Genomic DNA, 22,500 nt, shown 5'->3' with positions numbered 1-22,500 from the left:
TATATATATATGTCTCATATGTAGGTAAATATACACTATGTACATTTTGTTTTGACCCAACCCAGACATCACAGGGTAAATAGAAACTTGGTTCCAGACATTCGCATTGTTGATCTAGCTAACTGTTATTGTCTTGAAGGTCCCCCCCTTGGCCCACAAGGAGCTGAGAAGGTCTTGGATCTATCTTGAGGTTATCTTGAGATGATTTCGGGGCTTTTAGTGTCCCCGCGGCCCGGTCCTCGATCAGGTCTCCACCCCCAGGAAGCAGCCCGTGACAGCTGACTAACACCCAGGTACCTATTTTACTGCTAGGTAACAGGGGCATAGAGTGAAAGAAACTCTGCCCATTGTTTCTCGCCGGCGCCTGGGATCGACCCCGGGACCACAGGATCACAAGTCCAGCGTGCTGTCCGCTCGGCCGACCGGCTCCCTTATACACCCAGGAACCGATCGGTTCCTGGATGGAAAGATCTTAGAAGCATACGAGACAGGATTGACGAAATTGGTGCTCCTGATTGATGTTCATTCTACAATTGACTTGTTCTCTGAGGTGTTCTTCATCCCACAATTGACTTGTTCTCTGAGGTGTTCTTCATCCCACAATTGACTTGTTCTCTGAGGTGTTCTTCAACCCACAATTGACTTGTTCTCTGAGGTGTTCTTCAACCCACATCCGCCCTCAATCAAACAAACATGACACCCTTTTGAAAGCCATGCCGGTGAAAGTCCTGAACCTCCCATTGGACGACTGTCTTAAGAGCAAGCAACCCTCGCTGTAAGACTCGGTGGCCTTGGTGCCCGCACGGCCTCTCAGAATTTGCTCTGCCAGCTATACTCTTTCCCTTCTCGTTTGCTTCAAACGACCTTACAGGAGAAATCCTCCTAAAGACCCAATTATATAGTACCAATCAAATCATAGACCCAACAAAAGATCACATAATATTTTTGTAACCGTATTAACCGGTTAACCGTATTAACCGGTAACCAGGGAGCCGGTCGGCCGAGCGGACAGCACGCTGGACTTGTGATCCTGTGGTCCTGGGTTCGATCCCAGGCGCCGGCGAGAAACAATAGGGCAGAGTTTCTTTCACCCTATGCCCCTTGTTTCCTAGCAGTAAAATAGGTACCTGGGTGTTAGTCAGCTGTCACGGGCTGCTTCCTGGGGGTGGAGGCCTGGTCGAGGACCGGGCCGCGGGGACACTAAAGCCCCGAAATCATCTCAAGATAACCGGACACTTTTCACTCCTCGACCAAGACTTCATATCGAACATGAACCGAAATGAAATATATAGGAAAATATGGTTTGTTAGTAAACTTTCTCTACATTATGTAAATGTACTGGAGGAGAAGAGACGTGTAGAACACCCCCCTACCGCTTCCCCCGGCCTCCAGGGGGGCACTGGCCCATAATACTACTACTTTCCAAGAGGGAAATCAATAAAATATAACGCGCATGCGCAAACTTTTCTTACCAAATCTCCACTAAAACCCCGTTAAAACCCCTTCAAACCTCTTCAAAATCATTCATATCCCACCAAAAATACATAAATATATAACCTTTTTACCTCTGGGTGTTATTCAGATAAATCATCAAAGATCAATAAATCTATAGCATACAATACTAGAATTTTATTTTTTTCGTGTCATATATTTTTTGTTTTCTTTTTGCGTCTCAAAAGAGAGGGGAAACTTTTCCATTTTTGTTTTATTTTCTGGAGCTTGAGTGTTTGGACAAAATTGCACTTGTCTCCGTGTTCCTCCCGCTCCATGTCGGGGTTTTTTCCCTCCTTTTTGTTCCCCTCTTTCTTGTCATTGTGTTTTTTTCCCCGGTGATGTATGTGGGATTTTTTTTTGTCTGTTTCGGCTTTTAGTATTTTGTTTTGATTTGGATATTTCTGTTTTTTTGTTTCGTGGATAATTTTTTTTGTTGCTGTTGTTTTCACTCTTTTTTGTCTTCCAGTCTTTCTTATTCTCTGTTTATCTGACCCTTCTCTTCTACCCTTTCTCTGGCTCCATTTATCTCTTTATTTTTCTTCTGTCTCTTCATTTATCTCTTATTTCTCCTTCTCTGTTCCTTCAGGTCTTATGTTTCTCTCCCTTTGTGTCTCCCTTATTCCTTCTCTCTTTCTCTTCATACTTCCTTTCTCTGTCTCCCTTCCTGTCATTCTTCTTTCTCTTTCCTACATCTTCCTCTCTCTCTCTCTCTCTCTCCTTCTTTCTCTTTCCTATCTGTTCCTCCTCTCTCTCTCTCTCTCTCTCTCCTTCTTTCTCTTTCCTATCTGTTCCTCCTCTCTCTCTCTCTCTCTCTCTCTCTCTCTCTCTCTCTCTCTCTCTCTCTCTCTCTCTCTCTCTCTCTCTCTCTCTCTCTCTCTCTCTCTCTCTCTCTCTCTCTCTCTCTCTCTCTCTCTCTCTCTCTCTCTCTCTCTCTCTCTCTCTCTCTCTCTCTCTCTCTCTCTCTCTCTCTCTCTCTCTCTCTCTCTCTCTCTCTCTCTCTCTCTCTCTCTCTCCTTCTCTACCTCTTTCCCCTCCTCCCTATCTCTTCCCCCCCCTCTCTCTCTCTCTCTCTCTCTCTCTCTCTCTCTCTCTCTCTCTCTACCTCTTTCCCCTCCTCCATATCTCTTCCTCTCTCTCTCTCTCTCTCTACCTCTCTCTCTCTCTCTACCTCTTTCCCCTCCTCCCTATCTCTTCCTCTTTCTCTCTCTCCTTCTCTACCTCTTTCCCCTCCTCCCTATCTCTTCCTCTCTCCCTCTCCCTCCCTCTCCTCCCTCCCCCATCCCTCTATCTTTCTCTCCCTCTCACTCCACCATCTGTCTTCATGTCATTATCTTGACACTGACGTAGAGTTGTGAACCCGCCAGGCTCCATGATGCCCCACGAGACGTTCCGAGAAGTTGCTGGGTGTTCCTGGACGTTCCTGGACGTTCCTGGACGTTCGCGGACGTTCCTGGATGCTCCTGGACGTTCCTGGACGTTCGCGGACGTTCCTGGATGCTCCTGGACGTTCCTGGATGCTCCTGGACGTTCCTGGATGCTCCTGGACGTTCATGGATGCTCCTGGACGTTCCTGGACGTTACTGGACGTTCCTGGATGCTCCTGGACGTTCCTGGACGCTCCAAGACGTTCCAGGACCTTCCTGGACATTCCTGGATGCTCCTGGATGCTCCTGGACGTTCCTGGACGCTTCCGGATGTTCCTGGACGTTCCCGGACGTTCCTGGACGTTCCTGGACGTTCCTGGACGTTCCAAGGAGCTCAAGAAGTTTTTTAGACGTTTCAGGATACCCTAATAGACTTTCCGGATGTCTTGGATGTTCCAGGATGCTCCAGGAGACGTCCCAGAAAAACATTTGGACGATCCAGAACTCTCCAGAAGGCAGATCTCTCTCTCTCTCCCTCTCTCTCTCTCTCCCTCTCTCTCTCTCCCTCTCTCTCCCTCTCTCTCTCTCTCTGTCTCTGTCTCTGTCTCTGTCTCTTGCTCTCTCTGTCTCTCTTTCTGTCTCTGTCTCTGTGTCTGTCTCTCTCTCTGTCTCTGTCTCTCTCTCTGTCTCTGTCTCTCTCTCTGTCTCTGTCTCTCTCTCTGTCTCCGTCTCTCTCTCTGTCTCTGTCTCTCTCTCTGTCTCTTTCTCTCTCTGTCTCTATCTCTCTCTCTGTCTCTGTCTCTTTCTCTCTCTGTCTCTGTCTCTTTCTCTCTCTCTCTCTCTCTCTCTCTCTCTCTCTCTCTCTCTCTCTCTCTCTCTCTCTCTCTCTCTCTCTCTCTCTCTCTCTCTCTCTCTCTCTCTCTCTCTCTCTGTCTCTGTCTCTCTCTCTGTGTCTGTCTCTGTCTCTGTCTCTGTCTCTTGCTCTCTCTGTCTCTATCTCTCTCTCTGTCTCTGTCTCTTTCTCTCTCTGTCTCTTTCTCTCTCTCTCTCTCTCTCTCTCTCTCTGTCTCTGTCTCTCTCTCTGTCTCTGTCTCTCTCTCTGTCTCTTTCTCTCTCTGTCTCTATCTCTCTCTCTGTCTCTGTCTCTGTCTCTGTCTCTCTCTCTGTCTCTTTCTCTCTCTGTCTCTATCTCTCTCTCTGTCTCTGTCTCTGTCTCTTTCTCTCTCTGTCTCTGTCTCTTTCTCTCTCTGTCTCTTTCTCTCTCTCTCTCTCTCTCTCTCTCTCTCTCTCTCTCTCTCTCTCTCTCTCTCTCTCTCTCTCTCTCTCTCTCTCTCTCTCTCTCTCTCTCTCTCTGTCTCTATCTCTCTCTCTGTCTCTGTCTCTGTCTCTCTCTCCCTCCCTCCCCCTCTCCCTCACACCTACACAGTGCTGTAGCACAGCACTACACAGAGCAATGCAGTAACTTCCCTTGCCCTAAATAGCAGGGAACATAGACCAGAGGATTAGCGAGGGGTGAACACGTAAGGATGGCGATAAATAAGGCGAAGACAAGGCGAATACCTCGACGCATAAACCAAGATGAAGGAATTATGTGAGCCGGCAAGGGGCTAGGAGAGCCCAACCGTTCTCGTCGTAACACGCACGTCTGATTGTAACGCGGTTTTGGCCGCGTCTATACCGACTTAAACGAGACCATTTAGGCAATCAAGATAACTGGTAAATAGTTCGAGAAAGCGTTTAATCTTGTGGTTATCTTATGATAACTTAGCCGGTCCCCGCGGCCCGGTCCTCGACCAGGCCTCCACCCCCAGGAAGCAGCCCGTGACAGCTGACTAACACCCAGGTACCTATTTTACTGCTAGGTAACAGGGGCATAGGGTGAAAGAAACTCTGCCCATTGTTTCTCGCCGGCGCCTGGGATCGAACCCGCGACCACAGGATCACGAGTCCAGCATGCTGTCCGCTTGGCCGACCGGCTCCCTTGAGGTCAAGGGGTCAAGGCCGCAGCGCAGATAAGAGATCAAAGCCGCAGCGCAGATAAGAGGTCAATGTCGATATCGTAAAAAAAAATGCGACAAATTAGATAAAAAAAATTTCCCAAAAGTCGACGTAAAAATCTACGGAATTGTAACCCGAGTTTCATTTACTCAACAGCCATTAGTAAACATTTAAGTCAAGCGAAACATACAAACTTTATAATACTTTTGTACAACAATACTGTAAATAATACTTTATAATACTTCAGTATACTTTTTAATACTGTAAATACTTTTATACACCTAATACGCTGCAGTTTTAACGGAATCATTAAACCATTTAAAAACCGTCGTAGTAGAACAACTTAAAGCAACGCAATTTTGACGTTTTAAATTCATTAGCTGTTGTAGGATTTGTATAGTTACTTAGGATCTTCCAGGAGCACTTAAGATCTTCCTGGGGAAACTTAGGATCTTCCAGGGGAAACTTAGGATCTTCCAGGAACACTTAGGATCTTCCTGGGGATACTTAAGATCTTCCAGGAGCACTTAAGATCTTCCAGGGGAAACTTAGGATCTTCCAGGAACACTTAGGATCTTCCAGGAACACTTAGGATCTTCCAGGAACACTTAGGATCTTCCAGGAACACTTAAGATCTTCCAGGAGCACTTAAGATCTTCCAGGGGAAACTTAGGATCTTCCAGGAACACTTAGGATCTTCCAGGAACACTTAGGATCTTCCAGGAACACTTAGGATCTTCCAGGAACACTTAGGATCTTCCAGGAACACTTAAGATCTTACAGGAACACTTAAGATCTTCCAGGAACACTTAGGATCTTCCAGGAACACTTAGGATCTTCCAGGAACGCTTAGGATCTTCCAGGAACACTTAGGATCTTCCAGGAACACTTAAGATCTTCGAGGAACACTTAGGATCTTCGAGGAACACTTAGGATCTTCGAGGAACACTTAGGATCTTCGAGGAACACTTAGGATCTTCGAGGAACACTTAGGATCTTCGAGGAACACTTAGGATCTTCGAGGAACACTTAGGATCTTCGAGGAACACTTAGGATCTTCGAGGAACACTTAGGATCTTCGAGGAACACTTAGAATCTTCGAGGAACACTTAGGATCTTCGAGGAACACTTAGGATCTTCGAGGAACACTTAGGATCTTCGAGGAACACTTAGGATCTTCGAGGAACACTTAGGATCTTCGAGGAACACTTAGGATCTTCGAGGAACACTTAGGATCTTCGAGGAACACTTAGGATCTTCGAGGAATACTTAGGATCTTCGAGGAACGCTTAGGATCTTCCAGGAACACTTAGGATCTTCCATGAACACTTATGATCTTCCAGGAACACTTAGGATCTTCCAGGAACACTTAGGATCTTCCAGGAACACTTTGGATCTTCCAGGAACACTTAGGATCTTCCAGGAACACTTAGGATCTTCCAGGAACACTTAGGATCTTCGAGGAACACTTAGGATCTTCGAGGAACACTTAGGATCTTCCAGGAACACTTAGGATCTTCGAGGAACAGTTAGGATCTTCGAGGAACATTTAGGATCTTCGAGGAACACTTAGGATCTTCGAGGAACACTTAGGATCTTCGAGGAACACTTAGGATCTTCAAGGAACACTTAGGATCTTCGAGGAACACTTAGGATCTTCGAGGAACACTTAGGATCTTCGAGGAACACTTAGGATCTTCGAGGAACACTTAGGATCTTCCAAGAACACTTAGGATCTTCGAGGAACACTTAGGATCTTCCAAGAACACTTAGGATCTTCCAGGAACATCTTAATCTTAATTAAAGGGATCTTAATAAATACCTCTTAAGGGTTCCTGATCAACAGGACTGTGATACCTATGATTGATACAGTGTTGAAGCGTCTAACAGCCTGGTTGGGTAGACCATTAACCAGGGCTCCTTTCTGGAGCCCAAACTACTTAGATACAGGTCCTTGGAACTACCTTAAGACATGATATATCTCACCGGTCTAGGAGCCGGTCGGCCGAGCGGACAGCACGCTGGACTTGTGGTCCTGGGTTCGATCCCTGGCGCCGGCGAGAAACAATGGGCAGAGTTTCTTTCACCCTATGCCCCTGTTACCTAGCAGTAAAATAGGTACCCGGGTGTTAGTCAGCTGTCACGGGCTGTTTCCTGGGGGTGGAGGCCTGGTCGAGGACCGGACCGTGGGAACACTAAAGCCCCGAAATCATCTCAAGATAACCCACCGACAGTCAATTCTACCTCTAAACCCACTACCAATCAATTGTCACGAATCACAAGTCTACTCTCCCTCTATCACACGCAAACCAATCAACTACCCCTTTACAAGACCCAGAAGTCAACTACCATCCCCTGTAGTCAACTCCAGAGGCTACCCTGCGCCTCAGACAATTGCTTACAGAAAGAACAACATTCCCTCACCCCAAAAAAACCAACTCGAGGACCCACAATGCCTCAGACGAAACACTCTTCCACCAAACAATTCTCAACTGGACAGTTCGCGTCCACAGAATTCCCCCTCAGACAATTTCGCTCTGGGATATCGCCCTGTTGGAAAATCTTTCAAGAGAAAATGGGTATGTGCACAATTTCACACAGAGTATACGAGAATGTGACCAGGACTGGTCGCAGGCAATATATTTAACTGCTAATGCAATGGCAATTTCTGTACTGAAATGGCTATAGGGAAGTATATTTCACCTCGCTAATATTATTCATCTTGGACAGTCTCGCATTTGGCTTGGCACTTGGTATAACTCTATTAGTCAATGGAGCACTATTTTGAACATTGGGATTGTTTAACTAGTAATATCTTCAGAGTTGCTGATATACCTGTCTGAAATATCAGAGATATATATCTGAAATATTTGAAATATTTGAAAAGTTCAGAAAAATATCTAATATCAGAAATACCAAATAGGTTCAGGTTCACCCTGGACCCTTATCTATGGTTCAGGTCCACCCTGGACCCTTATCAATGGTTCAGGTCCACCCTGGACCCTTATCCATGGCTCAGGTTCACCCTGGACCCTTATCAATGGTTCAGGTTCACCCTGGACCCTTATCCATGGCTCAGGTCCACCCTGGACCCTTATCCATGGCTCAGGTCCACCCTGGACCCTTATCCATGGCTCAGGTTCACCCTGGACCCTTATCAATGGTTCAGGTTCACCCTGGACCCTTATCTATGGTTCAGGTCCACCCTGGACAAAGAGCTGTGGCTCTTTGGTCCCGCCTCTCAACCGTCAATAAACTGGTGTACAGGTTCCTGAGCCTATTGGGCTCTATCATATCTACATTATAAACTGTGTATGGAGTCAGCCTCCACCACATCACTTCCTAATGCATTCCACCTGTTAACTACTCTGACACTGAAAAAGTTCCTTCTAACGTCTCTGTGGCTCATGTGGGTACTCAGTTTCCACCTGTGTCCCCTTGTTCGCGTCCCACCCGTGTTGAATAGTTTATCCTTGTTTACCCGGTCGATTCCCCTGTGTGTGTGTGTGTTTGCGTGTGCACGTGCGTGTGTCCAATCAAAAGCCGAGCATATAACCACAGATACATCAAGAAAAAACACATAAACACATGTATACTGTATACATAGCCCCCCCAAGCCTGAAGCAAGCGCTTTCAGTAGACATTTCTCCCCCATTAACAGTCAAATAGACAGACAGACAGACAGAGATGAAATGGTTTCAACTCGACAGGGTGTGAGTGACCGTCGCCTCACCTCGCTTTGTCACTTACAAAGCCAGGATCGTGGTGGCATTTAGACCGGCGTTGAAAAGGCATTTTTGACCGGCGTGGAAAAGGCCTTTTTGACCGGCGTGGAAAAGGCCTTTTTGACCGGCGTTGAAAAGGCCTTTTTGACCGGCGTGGAAAAGGCCTTTTTGACCGGCGTGGAAAAGGCATTTTTGACCGGCGTTGAAAAGGCATTTTTGACCGGCGTTGAAAAGGCATTTTTGACCGGCGTTGAAAAGGCCTTTTTGACCGGCGTTGAAAAGGCATTTTTGACCGGCATCGAAAATGCATTTCGACCAGCGTTAAAAAGGCCTTTTGACCGACGTTCAACAGTCATATTCAACACTATATATATTCTCTCACAAACTATACTTTTAATTGCCTTTTTTGGCATTAGTATATATGTGAATTTATATATATTGTTATACATGGCATATATATATTTATGCAGTATTTTATGTACCTGGTATATCATAAAAATTGTATAAATACAACCTAATGTAGTCTGGCTATTTTATACAACTGGATATGTATAATTGATTGGTTTATACGTGGATAATTTATAATTTATTTTTTATACAACTGATGCTGTATAATGTCTTTATTAAATAAATCTTATATACTCATTAATTTATTAAAACTAATAAAACAATTTTTAATGATACAATTTATACAATTGTCTCCTTCAGACAGTTGGTTAGGCCAGTCTAGGCCTCCCTGTGTGTGAAAATAGTGAGGAAGTTGGTTAGACCAGTTCTAGGCCCCCCTGTGACTGTAGATAGTGAAGTTGGTTAGGCCAGCCTAGTCCCTGTGGGTGTAGATAGGAAGTTGGTTAGGCCAGCCTAGGCCCTCTGTGGGTGTAGATAGGAAGTTGGTTAGGCCAGTCTAGGCCACCCTGTGGGTGTAGATAGGAAGTTGGTTAGACCAGCCTAGGCCTCCTGTGGGTGTAGATAGTGAAGTTGGTTGTGCCAGTCTAGGCCCCCCTGTGGGTGTAGATAGGAAGTTGGTTAGACCAGCCTAGGCCTCCTGTGGGTGTAGATAGTGAAGTTGGTTAGACCAGCCTAGGCCTCCTGTGGGTGTAGATAGTGAAGTTGGTTAGGCCAGCCTAGTCCCTGTGGGTGTAGATAGGAAGTTGGTTAGGCCAGTCCAGGCCCCCTGAAGGTGTAGGTAGTGAGGAATTTGGCTAGACCTACATAGTCTCAAGGGAGAGAAATATAGATATTGAGAAAGTTGGCTATGCTGGCCTAGCCAACGACGCCGAAAATCATAACCAACATATGTGCCTTGGAGGCTCTCCCACATCTGCATTACCATGGAAGGATTTTGTTTAGACCACCACCACCATTTGAGGATTTAAGCAAGATATCCACCACCCTCATGGAAGGATTTTGTTTAGACCACCACCACCATTTGAGGATTTAAGCAAGATATCCACCACCCCCATGGAAGGATTTAGCCAAGATATCCACCACCATGGGAGGATAGCTTCCTCCCACCACATAGATAACAGTTATCTCACCCTGGGATCCAGCACGGTCGAGGCTAGCATGGAAAACCAATGAAGCGATCGACTCTAAGTCCTCTTCATATATTTAAGTCCCCTAAGAACGGAGAATTTAACAGATGAACGAGAAATCATAATATATATATATATATATATATATATATATATATATATATATATATATATATATATATATATATATATATATATATATATATATATATATATATATATATATATATATATATATATATATATATATATATATATATATATATATATAAGATAAGGCATCTTCCTGTGATGCAGCATCCAGCGACTTCTGTGACTAACTAGCTTCCTTCTCACTACCCCAAACTAAAATCAATAAGACTAGAGAGCGCATGCCCATGTTATCTTGGAGTCTGTCTAAGTCTCTCTGTCTCTCTGTGTGTCTCTCTGTTTCTCTCTGTTTGTCTCTCTCTGTCTCTCTCTCTGTCTCTCTGTGTGTCTCACTCTCTGTCTCACTCTCTCTCTGTCTCTCTCTCTCTTCTCGATTTGGCTCCTATCTCTAAATCTCTCTCTCTCTCTCATCTCATCTCATCTCCCGTCCATCTGCCTCTCCCGCCTGTCTGTTAGACAGCTACAGCATCCTGTCTTACGTTTAATAAAGGAATGTTCTGTAGTCTGCTATTTGTATATGAAGGAATTTTGTAAAGACTTTTCTCCAGCTGAGGAAATGGAGTTGATTTTTTTAATTTGATACTTTCGTATTTTTTTTCCCTTCAGAATGTCCTCCTTTGTTTGAAACTTTCAGGAAAGTTTTTTTCAACGCTTTTGCTCTCTGGGAAAGTTTGTTGTTGTTGTTGTTAGTGGCTATGTGTTCCGTTCTTGCTCTGTGATCTGTGGGGTGTTATCTGTGGTGTTATCTGTGTTCTGTGGTGTGTTATCTGTGTTCTGTGTGGTATTATCTGTGTTCTGTGGTGTGTTATCTGTGTTCTGTTGTGTTATCTGTGTTCTGTTGTGTTATATGTGTTCTGTGGTGTGTTATCTGTGTTCTGTGGTGTTTTATCTGTGTTCTGTGGTGTGTTATCTGTGTTCTGTGGTGTGTTATCTGTGTTCTGTGGTGTGTTATCTGTGTTCTGTGGTGTTTTATCTGTGTTCTGTGGTGTGTTATCGGTGTTCTGTGGTGTGTTATCTGTGTTCTGTGGTGTGTTATCTGTGTTCTGTGGTGTTTTATCTGTGTTCTGTGGTGTGTTATCTGTGTTCTGTGGTGTGTTATCTGTGTTCTTTGGTGTTTTATCTGTGTTCTGTGTGGTATTATCTGTGTTCTGTGGTGTGTTATCTGTGTTCTGTGGTGTGTTATCTGTGTTCTGTGGTGTGTTATCTGTGTTCTGTGGTGTGTTATCTGTGTTCTGTGGTGTGTTATCTGTGTTCTGTGGTGTGTTATCTGTGTTCTGTGTGGTATTATTTGTGTTCTGTGGTGTGTTATCTGTTTTCTGTGGTGTGTTATCTGTGTTCTGTGGTGTTTTATCTGTGATCTGTGGTGTTATTTGTGGTGTGTTATCTGTGATCTGTGGTGTGTTATCTGTGATCTGTGGTGTGTTATCTGTGATCTGTGGTGTTTTATCTGTGATCTGTGGTGTTATTTGTGGTGTGTTATCTGTGATCTGTGGTGTGTTATCTGTGATCTGTGGTGTGTTATCTGTGATCTGTGGTGTGTTATCTGTGTTCTGTAGTGTTATCTGTGTTCTGTGTGGTTAATCTGGTTAAGTTAGATTAAGTTAGATTAGCTTAGTTTAGGTTAGGTTAAGTTAGGTGTGATTGGGTTAGGTTTGCCTGGGCTAGGATAAGCTAGGTTTGGGCTGGGCTTAGCTGGGCTTAGCTGGGCTTAGCTGAGCTTAGCTGAGCTTAGCTGAGCTTAGCTGAGCTTAGCTGGGCTTAGCTGAGCTTAGCTGAGCTTAGCTGAGCTTAGCTGGGCTAAGGTAAACTTGATTAGATTCTTAGCAACTCTTTCTTATCATTTATCAAGTGACCCACTCAGTGTGGCGTGTTTATAATTCCCTTTTCTTTTTCTCTTTCTTGATTTGTTCTTCTTCCCTTCTTCACTCCCTTTTCCTCTCATTCTCTCTCTTATTCCTCTTTCGTCACATTAAAATATTTTCTTGGGGAAAAGGGTTTAAATCTAGGAAGTAATATTCCTATTTCTATTCGCTGTCTTGCCTATTTCACCTTTTCTTAGACTGAGTAATCCCCTTCTTTTATGCCCGGATTACTTCCTTTATTCGTAATCCCTCTTTATTTCCTGTTTATCTTATCTCCTCTATGCTGCGATTTTTGTAATCTGTCTCCTGATAATTTTTGTGTTCTCTATAATGTCAATTCTATCTTTTCTTTCTTTTATAACACCAATTTTATCATTGGTCTCTTGTCCCTAATTTCTTTCTCTCAATCCTGTTAATTTCTCTTCCCAATCTGGTTCATTCTTTCTCTGTTCCACCTTCCCAATCTTTCTATCGGCCAGTCGTGCAATTCTCGGGTCTATCTTAAGTCTTCCTGTTCTTAGTCTTGGTTCATTGGTGTTATTCTAAGCAGCTCATTCGCTCCAGACTTGCTGTTTCAGTCGTTAATGCTGTGTCTCAGAGTAGTTTGTGAAATTGTTTAGGTGTATTGCGTGTGTGTGTGTGTGTGTGCGTGTGTGTGTGTGTGTGTACTCGCCTAATTGTATTCACTTAGTTGTGCTTGCGGGGGTTGAGCTCTGGCTCTTTGGTCCCGCCTCTCAACTGTCAATCAACAGGTGTATAGGTTCCAGAGCTTATTGGGCTCTATCATATCTACACTTGAAACTGTGTATGGAGTCAGCCTCCACCACATCACTTCCTAATGCATTCCACCTGTTAACTACTCTGACACTGAAAAAATTCTTTCTAACGTCTCTGTGGCTCATGTGGGTACTCAGTTTTCACCTGCGTCCCCTAGTTCGCGTCCCACCAGTGTGTGTGTGTACGTGTGTGTGTGTGTGTGTGTGTGTGTGTGTGTGTGTGTGTGTGTGTGTGTGTGTGTGTGTGTGTGTGTGTGTGTACGTGTGTGTGTGTGTGTGTGTGTGTGTGTGTGTGTGTGTGTGTGTGTGTGTGTGTGTGTGTGTGTGTGTGTGTGTGTGTGTGTGTGTGTGTGTGTGTGTGTGTGTGTGTGTGTGTGTGTGTGTGTGTGTGTGTGTGTGTGTGTGTGTGTGCGTGTGTGCGCGTGTGCGTGCGTGTGCATATACACTCACGTAATTTTTTTTAAAAGCCCCAAAAAAGGCTGAGATTTGATAAAGCCTCGAACCCCTTTAACCTTGCTCGAAGCAAAGACGAAACAGCTGCTCTTTTATGGAAAGAAACAGAGAAGGAGAAAGTGAATAATGAATTAGGAGAGAAGAGAGAGAGAGACAAGGCCTGAGGGAAGAGTGAGATATTGAGAGAAAAGGAGAGAATGAGGTAGAGAACGAGGAAATATTGAAACGCAGAAGAGTAAGAGAAACACGAATGAGTAAATGAACTTAAAAAAGATTTAGATATTTATGGAGATTAAAATGTAAGGAGAGAGAGAGAGAGAGAGAGAGAGAGAGAGAGAGAGAGAGAGAGAGAGAGAGAGAGAGAGAGAGAGAGAGAGAGAGAGAGAGAGAGAGAGAGAGAGAGAGAGAGAGAGAGAGAGAGAGTGAATGAAACATCAGACAGACTTAAGCGGCACAAACGGCTCTGACTCTCTATATTCTCAACTGGCAGTATGCCCAGAGAAACACTTCCTGCAGGTCTGGGCTCAATCCCCGACTATCCACAAGTGATTGGGCACCATTCCACGCCCCTAACCCATCCCAAATCCCTATCCTGATCCCTTCCCAGTGCTATATAGTCGTAATAGCTTCATGCTTTCACTGGAGACATCTCCCGTCACGCAGGGTGCAGTCGCACCTCCACAGATCTCCAATATCATCTATTGATACTGGTAATGGCTCAAAAGGGCCACCACTTACGGGCTATTCATGCCCGTGCCACCTTTTGGGTGGCTTAATCTTCATCAATCAATCAATCACCGTGCTTTCCGCTGATAGTTCTCTCTCTCGCGAACGACTGGAGGAGCTGCGATCGCGGGCTAACGACGCAATTGGACTGGAAGACGAGACTTAACATCTCTGTCGTTACCAGCGAGGTCGTCTTGACCTGTTATGACCTCTGGGTCGTTTAGAGTAGCCTGTTTGTTGTCGTTTAAGGTCATTGTGACACGAGGTGACAGCCAGGCAAACATGTTTATGCACTCGGGTACATATATATGCACTCAGGTACATATATATGCGCTCAGGTACATATATATGCACTCAGGTACATATATATGCACTCAGGTACATATATATGCACTCAGGTACATATATATGCACTCAGGTACATATATATGCACTCAGGTACATTTATATGCACTCAGGTACATATATATACACTCAGGTACATATATATGCACTCGGGTACATATATATGCACTCAGGTACATATATATGCACTCAGGTACATATATATGCACTCAGGTACATATATATGCACTCAGGTACATATATATGCACTCAGGTACATATATATGCACTCAGGTACATATATATGCACTCAGGTACACATATATGCACTCAGGTACATATATATGCACTCAGGTACATATATATGCACTCAGGTACATATATATGCACTCAGGTACATATATATGCACTCAGGTACATATATATGCACTCAGGTACACATATATGCACTCAGATACACGTAATATGCACTCAGATACACGTATATGCACTCAGATACATGTATATGCACTCAGATACACGTATATGCACTCAGATACATGTATATGCACTCAGATACACGTAATATGCACTCAGATACACGTATATGCACTCAGATACACTCGAGCGCGCACGTACACATAAGGGGCCTGATAGTTGAGTGGACAGCGCTCTGGATTCGTAATCCTAGGGACCGGGGATCGATCCCCGGTGATGGCGGTAACAAATGGGCAGTTTCTTTGACCTTGATGCCTAGCTGTAAGTAGGTACCTGGGAGTTAGACAGCTACCACGGGCTGCTTCCTGTGTGTGTCGGTGTGTGTGTGTGTGTGTGTGTGTGTGTGTGTGTGTGTGTGTGTGTGTGTGTGTGTGTGTGTGTGTGTGTGTGTGTGTGTGTGTGTGTGTGTGTGTGTGTGTGTGTACTCACCTAATTGTGCTTGCGGGGGTTGAGCTTTGGCTCTTTGGTCCCGCCTCTCAACTGTCAATCAACTGGTTTACAGATTCCTGAGCCTATTGGGCTCTATCATATCTAAAACATATCTACACATATGTGTGTGTGTGTGTGTGTGTGTGTGTATGTGTGTGTGATTAATTATCACTAATTACGGCTTGACACCAAAATTCAGCCCATATTAACCGAAATAAAATCGACCCCCACTCCCCCCCCCAAAAAAAAAAAAAAAATATAAAATCAGTCTTTCCAATGAAACATTATTTTTACGGTTTTTCAATGCACTCAAATCTTCCCCCCTGCTCCATCTTGCTTCTATTTCCTCCCAACTGCATTTGTATTTTTTTAGCCAAGACGTAATACTTCCTTCCTCTTTCAGCCAGGCCTTCGGGCACTGCGTATTTTTCTCTCTCATTCGTCATAAAAAAGAGGACAATTTTCCTGGACATTTGGGACGGAGTGAGTGAGTGAGTTAGCCTCAGAAACTGGCAAGTGGGACAAGGAGTGTGTGTGTGTGTGTGTGTGTGTGTGTGTGTGTGTGTGTGTGTGTGTGTGTGTGTGTGTGTGTGTGTGTGTGTGTGTGTGTGTGTGTGTGTGTGTGTGTGTGTGTGTGTGTGTGTGTGTGTGTGTGTGTGTGTGTGTGTGTGTGTGTGTGTGTGTGTGTGTGTGTACGTACGTACGTACTCGCCTCACCTAGTTGTACTCACCTATTTGTGCTTGCGGGGGTTGAGCTTTGGCTCTTTGGTCCTGCCTCTCAACCATCAATCGACTGTGTGTGTGAGTGTGTGTGTGTATGTGTGTGTGTGTGTGTGTGTGTGTGTGTGTGTGTGTGTGTGTGTGTGTGTGTGTGTGTGTGTGTGTGTGTGTGTGTGTGTGTGTGTGTGTGTGTGTGTGTGTGTGTGTGTGTGTGTGTGTGTGTGTGTGTGTGTGTGTGTGTGTGTGTGTGTGTGTGTGTGTGTGTGTGTGTGTGTGTGTGTGTGTGTGTGTGTGTGTGTGTGTGTGGAGCACCAGAAGAACACAAATAGGTCATTCACCAGAGGATCCATATACCAAACAAGACCCAAGAGCCCTCTCGAGATCAGATAAAGCCCAAATCCAGCAAAGCATCTTATCTCAGCATCCAGAAAAAAGCCGGATTTAGCAATGAATCTTATCTCAGCATCCAGAAAAAAGCCGGATTTAGCAATGAATCTTATCTCAGCATCCAGAAAAAAGCTGGATTTAGCAAAGAATCTTATCTCAGCATCCAGAAAAAAGCCGAATTTAGCAATGAATCTTATCTCAGCATCCAGAAAAAAACCGGATTTAGCAAAGCATCTCATCACCCAGATAAACCCTCGAACCCCCATAAAATCTCCCCAGCATCCAGATAAAGCCACGAACCCACAAAGAATCTTATCTCAGCATCCAGGCAAAACCCAGATGAAAAACCTCGTATTTCGTCGTCTCACTAAGCGACCAGGACTCGTCGACAAAGAGGCCCAGCCTTCACTCTGGCCCGTCTCTCCTCTCCTGGGTGACAAGGAGAGAGGGGAGAAGCGACCTCAATAAACACAAAAATGGGTCATGCCAACGACTGAGGGGACGAAGTACTGGATAAGGGTGTTAGTGGAACGAATGAGGGTCGAGCCAGTGCAGTGAGAAAGGTTCAGGCAGAATGGTAGATTCAGAGGAAGCAGTGGAATCAGGTGGAGATTATAAGTTTGATTTGGAATAAAAATATGAAAGTCAGGGTAATTTTACTGTCTGTTTTGGGGGAATTTTGTCTTTTTTGGGGGAATTTGGTGTTTTGGGGGAATTTTTGAGAGCTCAGATTGGATGATGGGAGAGATAAGGACAGGTTTTCAATATCAGGAGAAAGAGCCAAGTCATTACGACTATATATAGCACTGGGAAGGGGTCAGGATAAGGATAAGGCAGGGAAATCTTACTCTGTTTTGGGGAAATTTTGTGTTTTAGGGGAATTTTTGAAAGCTCAAATTGGATGACGGGAAAGATAAGGACAGGTTTTCAACATCAGGAGAAAAAGCCAAGCCATTATGACTATATAACACTGGGAAGGGGTCAGGATAAGGATTAGACGGGGTGGAAAAAAATATGAATGGTACCCAAAGACTTGTGGACGCTCGGGGATTGAACGCCGACCTGTATGAAGCTAGACCGTCGCTCTACCGTCCAGCCCAAGTTGTTGGGTCATTACCAACCACTAGGATTAGGTTCATTGGTTCTAATAAGCCGAGTTAACGTGATAAATATCGAATGATTTTCTTGTCTTAAGGGTAAAGACTTCATCCTTAGCAAGACTGAATGAAGAGTATGGCGGGAGAGCCTTGAGTTATTCTGTGTAATGACGTCTTTTATGTATATATCAATATGTAGCAGAGCCACTGAGGGTAGTTTAGTGTTCCAAGTAAATATTATCTGTCTGTCTGTCTCTGTTTGTCTCTCTGTCTCTGTCTCTCTCTCTGTCTGTCTCTCTGTCTGTCTCTCTCTCTGTCTGTCTCTCTGTCTGTCTCTCTCTTTGTCTGTCTCTCTCTCTGTCTGTCTCTCTGTCTGTCTCTCTCTTTGTCTGTCTCTCTCTCTGTCTGTCTCTCTCTCTCTGTCTCTCTCTCTCTCTCTCTCTCTCTCTCTCTCTCTCTCTCTCTCTCTCTCTCTCTCTCTCTCTCTCTCTCTCTCTCTCTCTCTCTCTCTCTCTCTCTCTCTCTCTCTCTCTCTCTCTCTCTTTCTCTCTCTCTCTGTCTCTGTCTCTTATACAACCAAGACAAGAGAGCAGTTCTACCTGGGCCCAGAAGGAACAGGGCCCCAGGGGGAACAGCGCCCAGGGGAAAAAGGGCCCGGGGGGAACAGTACCCAGAAAGAACAAATAGCTGGTATTCATCTTCCGCTCGACAGGCCAAACAGCCCAAGCAGTCCGTTAACTGCCGGAGGGTCGTTGGGAAGAGGAGAAGAACAAGAGAAGAACAGGAGAACAGGAGGAGAACAGGAGAACAGGAGGAGAACAAGATGCTGCTCATCACATCATCACAACCATCAGATGAAACAAGGCCATTAACACATTACTTCAACACTAACCCCAACACTATTAGGTAGCCGGTCGGCCGAGCGGACAGCACGCTGGACTCGTGATCCTGTGGTCCTGGGTTCGATCCCAGGCGCCGGCGAGAAACAATGGGCAGAGTTTCTTTCACCCTATGACCCCCTGTTACCTAGCAGTAAAATAGGTACCTGGGTGTTAGTCAGCTGTCACGGGCTGCTTCCTGGGGGTGGAGGCCTGGTCGAGGACCGGGCCGCGGGGACACTAAAGCCCCGAATTCATCTCAAGATAACCCCCCACACCCCCCCCTGGCTGCTCCTCATATCCCCCCTCACAAGTCACACCAATGAGAGGAATCAAAACGGCAATGAGTAAGCCCAAACGCTTCCGTTAACACCGCTCCCAGGCTGTGAGGTATATTAAGGAGCTCAATGTAAGCCCGCCAGGGGGGGGGGGAAGAATGAGTTTTATGAGGGAGAAATCAGGAGGTTCAACTCATTCTGGTTGGTGGGGGGGGGGGGGAGGAGATGATGAGTTGGTGTAGTGAGTTGATGAGTTGGGCACTGCACCTCTTTGTGCTGGCTATGGCTGCTCCAACACTGGCTATTGCTCCTCCAACACTGATATTGGCTGCTCCAACACTGGTATTGGCTGCTCCAACACTGGCTATGGCTCCTCCAACACTGATATTGGCTGTTCCAACACTGGTATTGGCTGCTCCAACACTGGCTATGGCTGCTCCAACACCGGCTATGGCTGCTCCAACACTGGCTATGGCTCCTCCAACACTGGCTATGCCCCCCCTCCAACACTGGCTATGCCCCCCTCCAACACTGGCTATGCCCCCCCTCCAACACTGGCTATGCCCCCCCTCCAACACTGGCTATGCCCCCCTCCAACACTGGCTATGCCCCCTCCAACACTGGCTATGCCCCCTCCTCCAACACTGACTATGCCCCCCCTCCAACACTGGCTATGCCCCCTCCAACACTGGCTATGCCCCCTCCAACACTGGTTACTTATCTAATTCACCAATTTCTCACAAAACAAATTATTTTCCCAATAAAAAGTGAACGCAACGCTGCCCACCCTAATCTTCCAGGGCGGAATATCTCAACAATAACCACTTGCGAAACCACTACATCTTTTCCTTAATCTCCCGGCTTTGTTTACACTTATTAAGACGTTTGTGGAGTTTAGAAATGTCACAATACAAGGTTATTATTGTTGTAAACAACCTTGTAGCATTTATCAGAAACTGGTAAATGTGAACAAACCCGCCATGAATAAGGGAAGATGTATAGGTTTCGTAAAGTGCTGCGTGAATGCTTAACTGAATCCTTGATTTCACTCAAGCGATGAATTATGACTTAATGGGCAAAAAGGAATCTAAAATTGCCTCTATTCAGTGAAAGGGATATTTTTATTTTCATAAAACCATTTTCTTTGAATTTAAAGACGGTGTAATCGGCTTTCCTTTGTTGACAGTCAACTTAAAGGAGCCATTTGGAGTTGACAGTCAACTTAAAGGAGCCATTTGGAGTTGACAGTCCATTTAAAGGAGCCATTTGGAGTTGACAGTCCACTTACAAGAGTCATTTGGGATTGACAGTCAACTTAAAAGAGCCATTTGGGGGTTGACAGTCAACTTAAAGGAGCCATCTGGGGTTGACAGTCAACTCCCAAGAGCCATCTGGGATTGACAGTCAACTCCCAAGAGCCATCTGGGATTGACAGTCAACTCCCAAGAGCCATCTGTGGTTGACAGTCAACTCCCAAGAGCCATCTGTGGTTGACAGTCAACTCCCAAGAGCCATCTGGGATAGACAGTCAACTCCCAAGAGCAATCTGTGGTTGACAGCCCACTTACAAGATCCATCTGGGATTGACAGTCAACTCCCAAGAGCCATCTGGGATTGACAGTCAACTCCCAAGAGCCATCTGTGGTTGACAGTCAACTCCCAAGAGCCATCTGGGATAGACAGTCAACTCCCAAGAGCAATCTGTGGTTGACAGCCCACTTACAAGATCCATCTGGGATTGACAGTCAACTCCCAAGAGCCATCTGGGATTGACAGTCAACTCCCAAGAGCCATCTGGGATTGACAGTCAACTCCCAAGAGCCATCTGGGATTGACAGTCAACTCCCAAGAGCAATCTGTGGTTGACAGCCCACTTACAAGATCCATCTGTGGTTGACAGTCAACTCCCAAGAGCCATCTGGGATTGACAGTCAACTCCCAAGAGCCATCTGTGGTTGACAGTCAACTTATAATCCCACTCCCCTCTTGATAACGAAGCCAGCCAGTCCTTATATCCCATATCAAATCCCTTGAAAGCAAATAGGGTGAGAAGCAGGGCCAAACCCCGTCACCTTGTGAAGGGAGATAGAACAGAGACGCTGATATGACTGCTCCCTGGCCGAATAACCTCTCTCCTTGGCCGAGGAATGGACAGGAACGCCCTGGGGATAAGATAATGGGGTTCCCTTCTACTTCAGATACTCCTGTCAACCCCAGACACGAAGACGATACTCCCAGGTTATCTTGTGAGGTGAGATTTCGTTCAACTGTGTGACGCAACAGGTGAAAAAAAGAGATAGTTTTCGATTCATGGGGTGGGGGGGGGGGGTTGATAGATGAATGGGGTAGCTGGGAGGGTTGATAGATTGGGGGGGGGGAGGTTTGGTGGAGGCTGACTCTATACACAGTTTATAATGTAGATATGATAGAGCCCAATAGGCTCAGGAACCTGTACACCAGTTGATTGACGGTTGAGAGGCGGGACCCAAGAGCCAGAGCTCAACCCCGGCAAGCACAACTAGATGAATACAACTAGATGAATACAACTAGATGAATACAACTTGGTGAATACAACTAGATGAATACAACTAAGTGAATACAACTAGGCGAATACAACTAGGTGAATACAACTAGGTGAATACAACTAAGTGAATACAACTAAGTGAATACAACTAGGTGAATACAACTAGGTGAATACAACTAGATGAATACAACTAGGTGAATACAACTAGGTGAATACAACTAGGTGAATACAACTAAGTGAATACAACTAGATGAATACAACTAGATGAATACAACTAGATGAATACAACTAGATGAATACAACTAGGTGAATACAACTAGGTGAATACAACTAAGTGAATACAACTAGGTGAATACAACTAGGTGAATACAACTAGATGAATACAACTAGATGAATACAACTAGATGAATACAACTAGATGAATACAACTAGGTGAATACAACTAAGTGAATACAACTAAGTGAATACAACTAGGTGAATACAACTAGGTGAATACAACTAGGTGAATACAACTAAGTGAATACAACTAGGTGAATACAACTAAGTGAATACAACTAGGTGAATACAACTAAGTGAATACAACTAGATGAATACAACTAGATGAATACAACTAGGTGAATACAACTAAGTGAATACAACTAGGTGAATACAACTAAGTGAATACAACTAGATGAATACAACTAGATGAATACAACTAGATGAATACAACTAGGTGAATACAACTAGGTGAATACAACTAAGTGAATACAACTAGGTGAATACAACTAGGTGAATACAACTAGATGAATACAACTAGATGAATACAACTAGGTGAATACAACTAGGTGAATACAACTAAGTGAATACAACCAGGTGAATACAACTAGATGAATACAACTAGATGAATACAACTAGGTGAATACAACTAGATGAATACAACTAGGTGAATACAACTAGGTGAATACAACTAAGTGAATACAACTAGGTGAATACAACAAAAACAGTAAGAACGATAAAAATTATATATTGAAAATCACGAAACATGAATTATAATAAAATTCAGTAAAGAACAATAAAAAAAACAAAATAAAACATACAATTAAAGATAACAAAGACATGTGAACCAAATTAAAAACGAAAAAAAAAAAATTAAAAAAAAAAAACACTAAAAAAAACACGAGTGGGATTAGCAGAGGTTAAATAAAATCTTTTATGTCAATAAAGGAGCTAAAATAAAGCAAATTTTTAAAAACACTGAATAAAACATAAATAAAATCAATATGAGGTTAACAAAGGTTAATAATTAAATTCAAAGGATAAAACA

At 44.5% G+C, this 22,500-nt stretch overlaps 2 protein-coding genes across 2 annotated transcripts in view; both read right to left on the bottom strand.

Annotated features, from left to right (window-relative positions):
- LOC123770498 (neuroligin-1) overlaps positions 1–22,500 on the bottom strand; it is a 130,270-nt gene that overhangs the window by 63,206 nt on the left and 44,564 nt on the right. The gene's annotated exons all lie outside the window — the stretch shown is intronic.
- Positions 8,629–8,937, bottom strand: LOC138350554 (early growth response protein 1-like). The gene has a single exon (XM_069301564.1). The coding sequence runs from the start codon at positions 8,935–8,937 to the stop codon at positions 8,629–8,631; it is 309 nt and encodes a 102-aa protein (XP_069157665.1).

The sequence above is a fragment of the Procambarus clarkii genome, chromosome 46 (assembly GCF_040958095.1).
Source record: "Procambarus clarkii isolate CNS0578487 chromosome 46, FALCON_Pclarkii_2.0, whole genome shotgun sequence".
NCBI classification, from domain to species: Eukaryota; Metazoa; Arthropoda; class Malacostraca; order Decapoda; family Cambaridae; genus Procambarus; species Procambarus clarkii.
Note: the sequence above shows the minus strand (reverse complement) of the source record. Positions and strands in the feature narration are given on the sequence as shown.

Coding starts and splice junctions, on each gene's coding strand:
- LOC138350554 (XM_069301564.1), bottom strand. CDS start 8,937: ATGACTGTTGAACGTCGGTCAAAAGGCCTTTTTAACGCTGGTCGAAAT.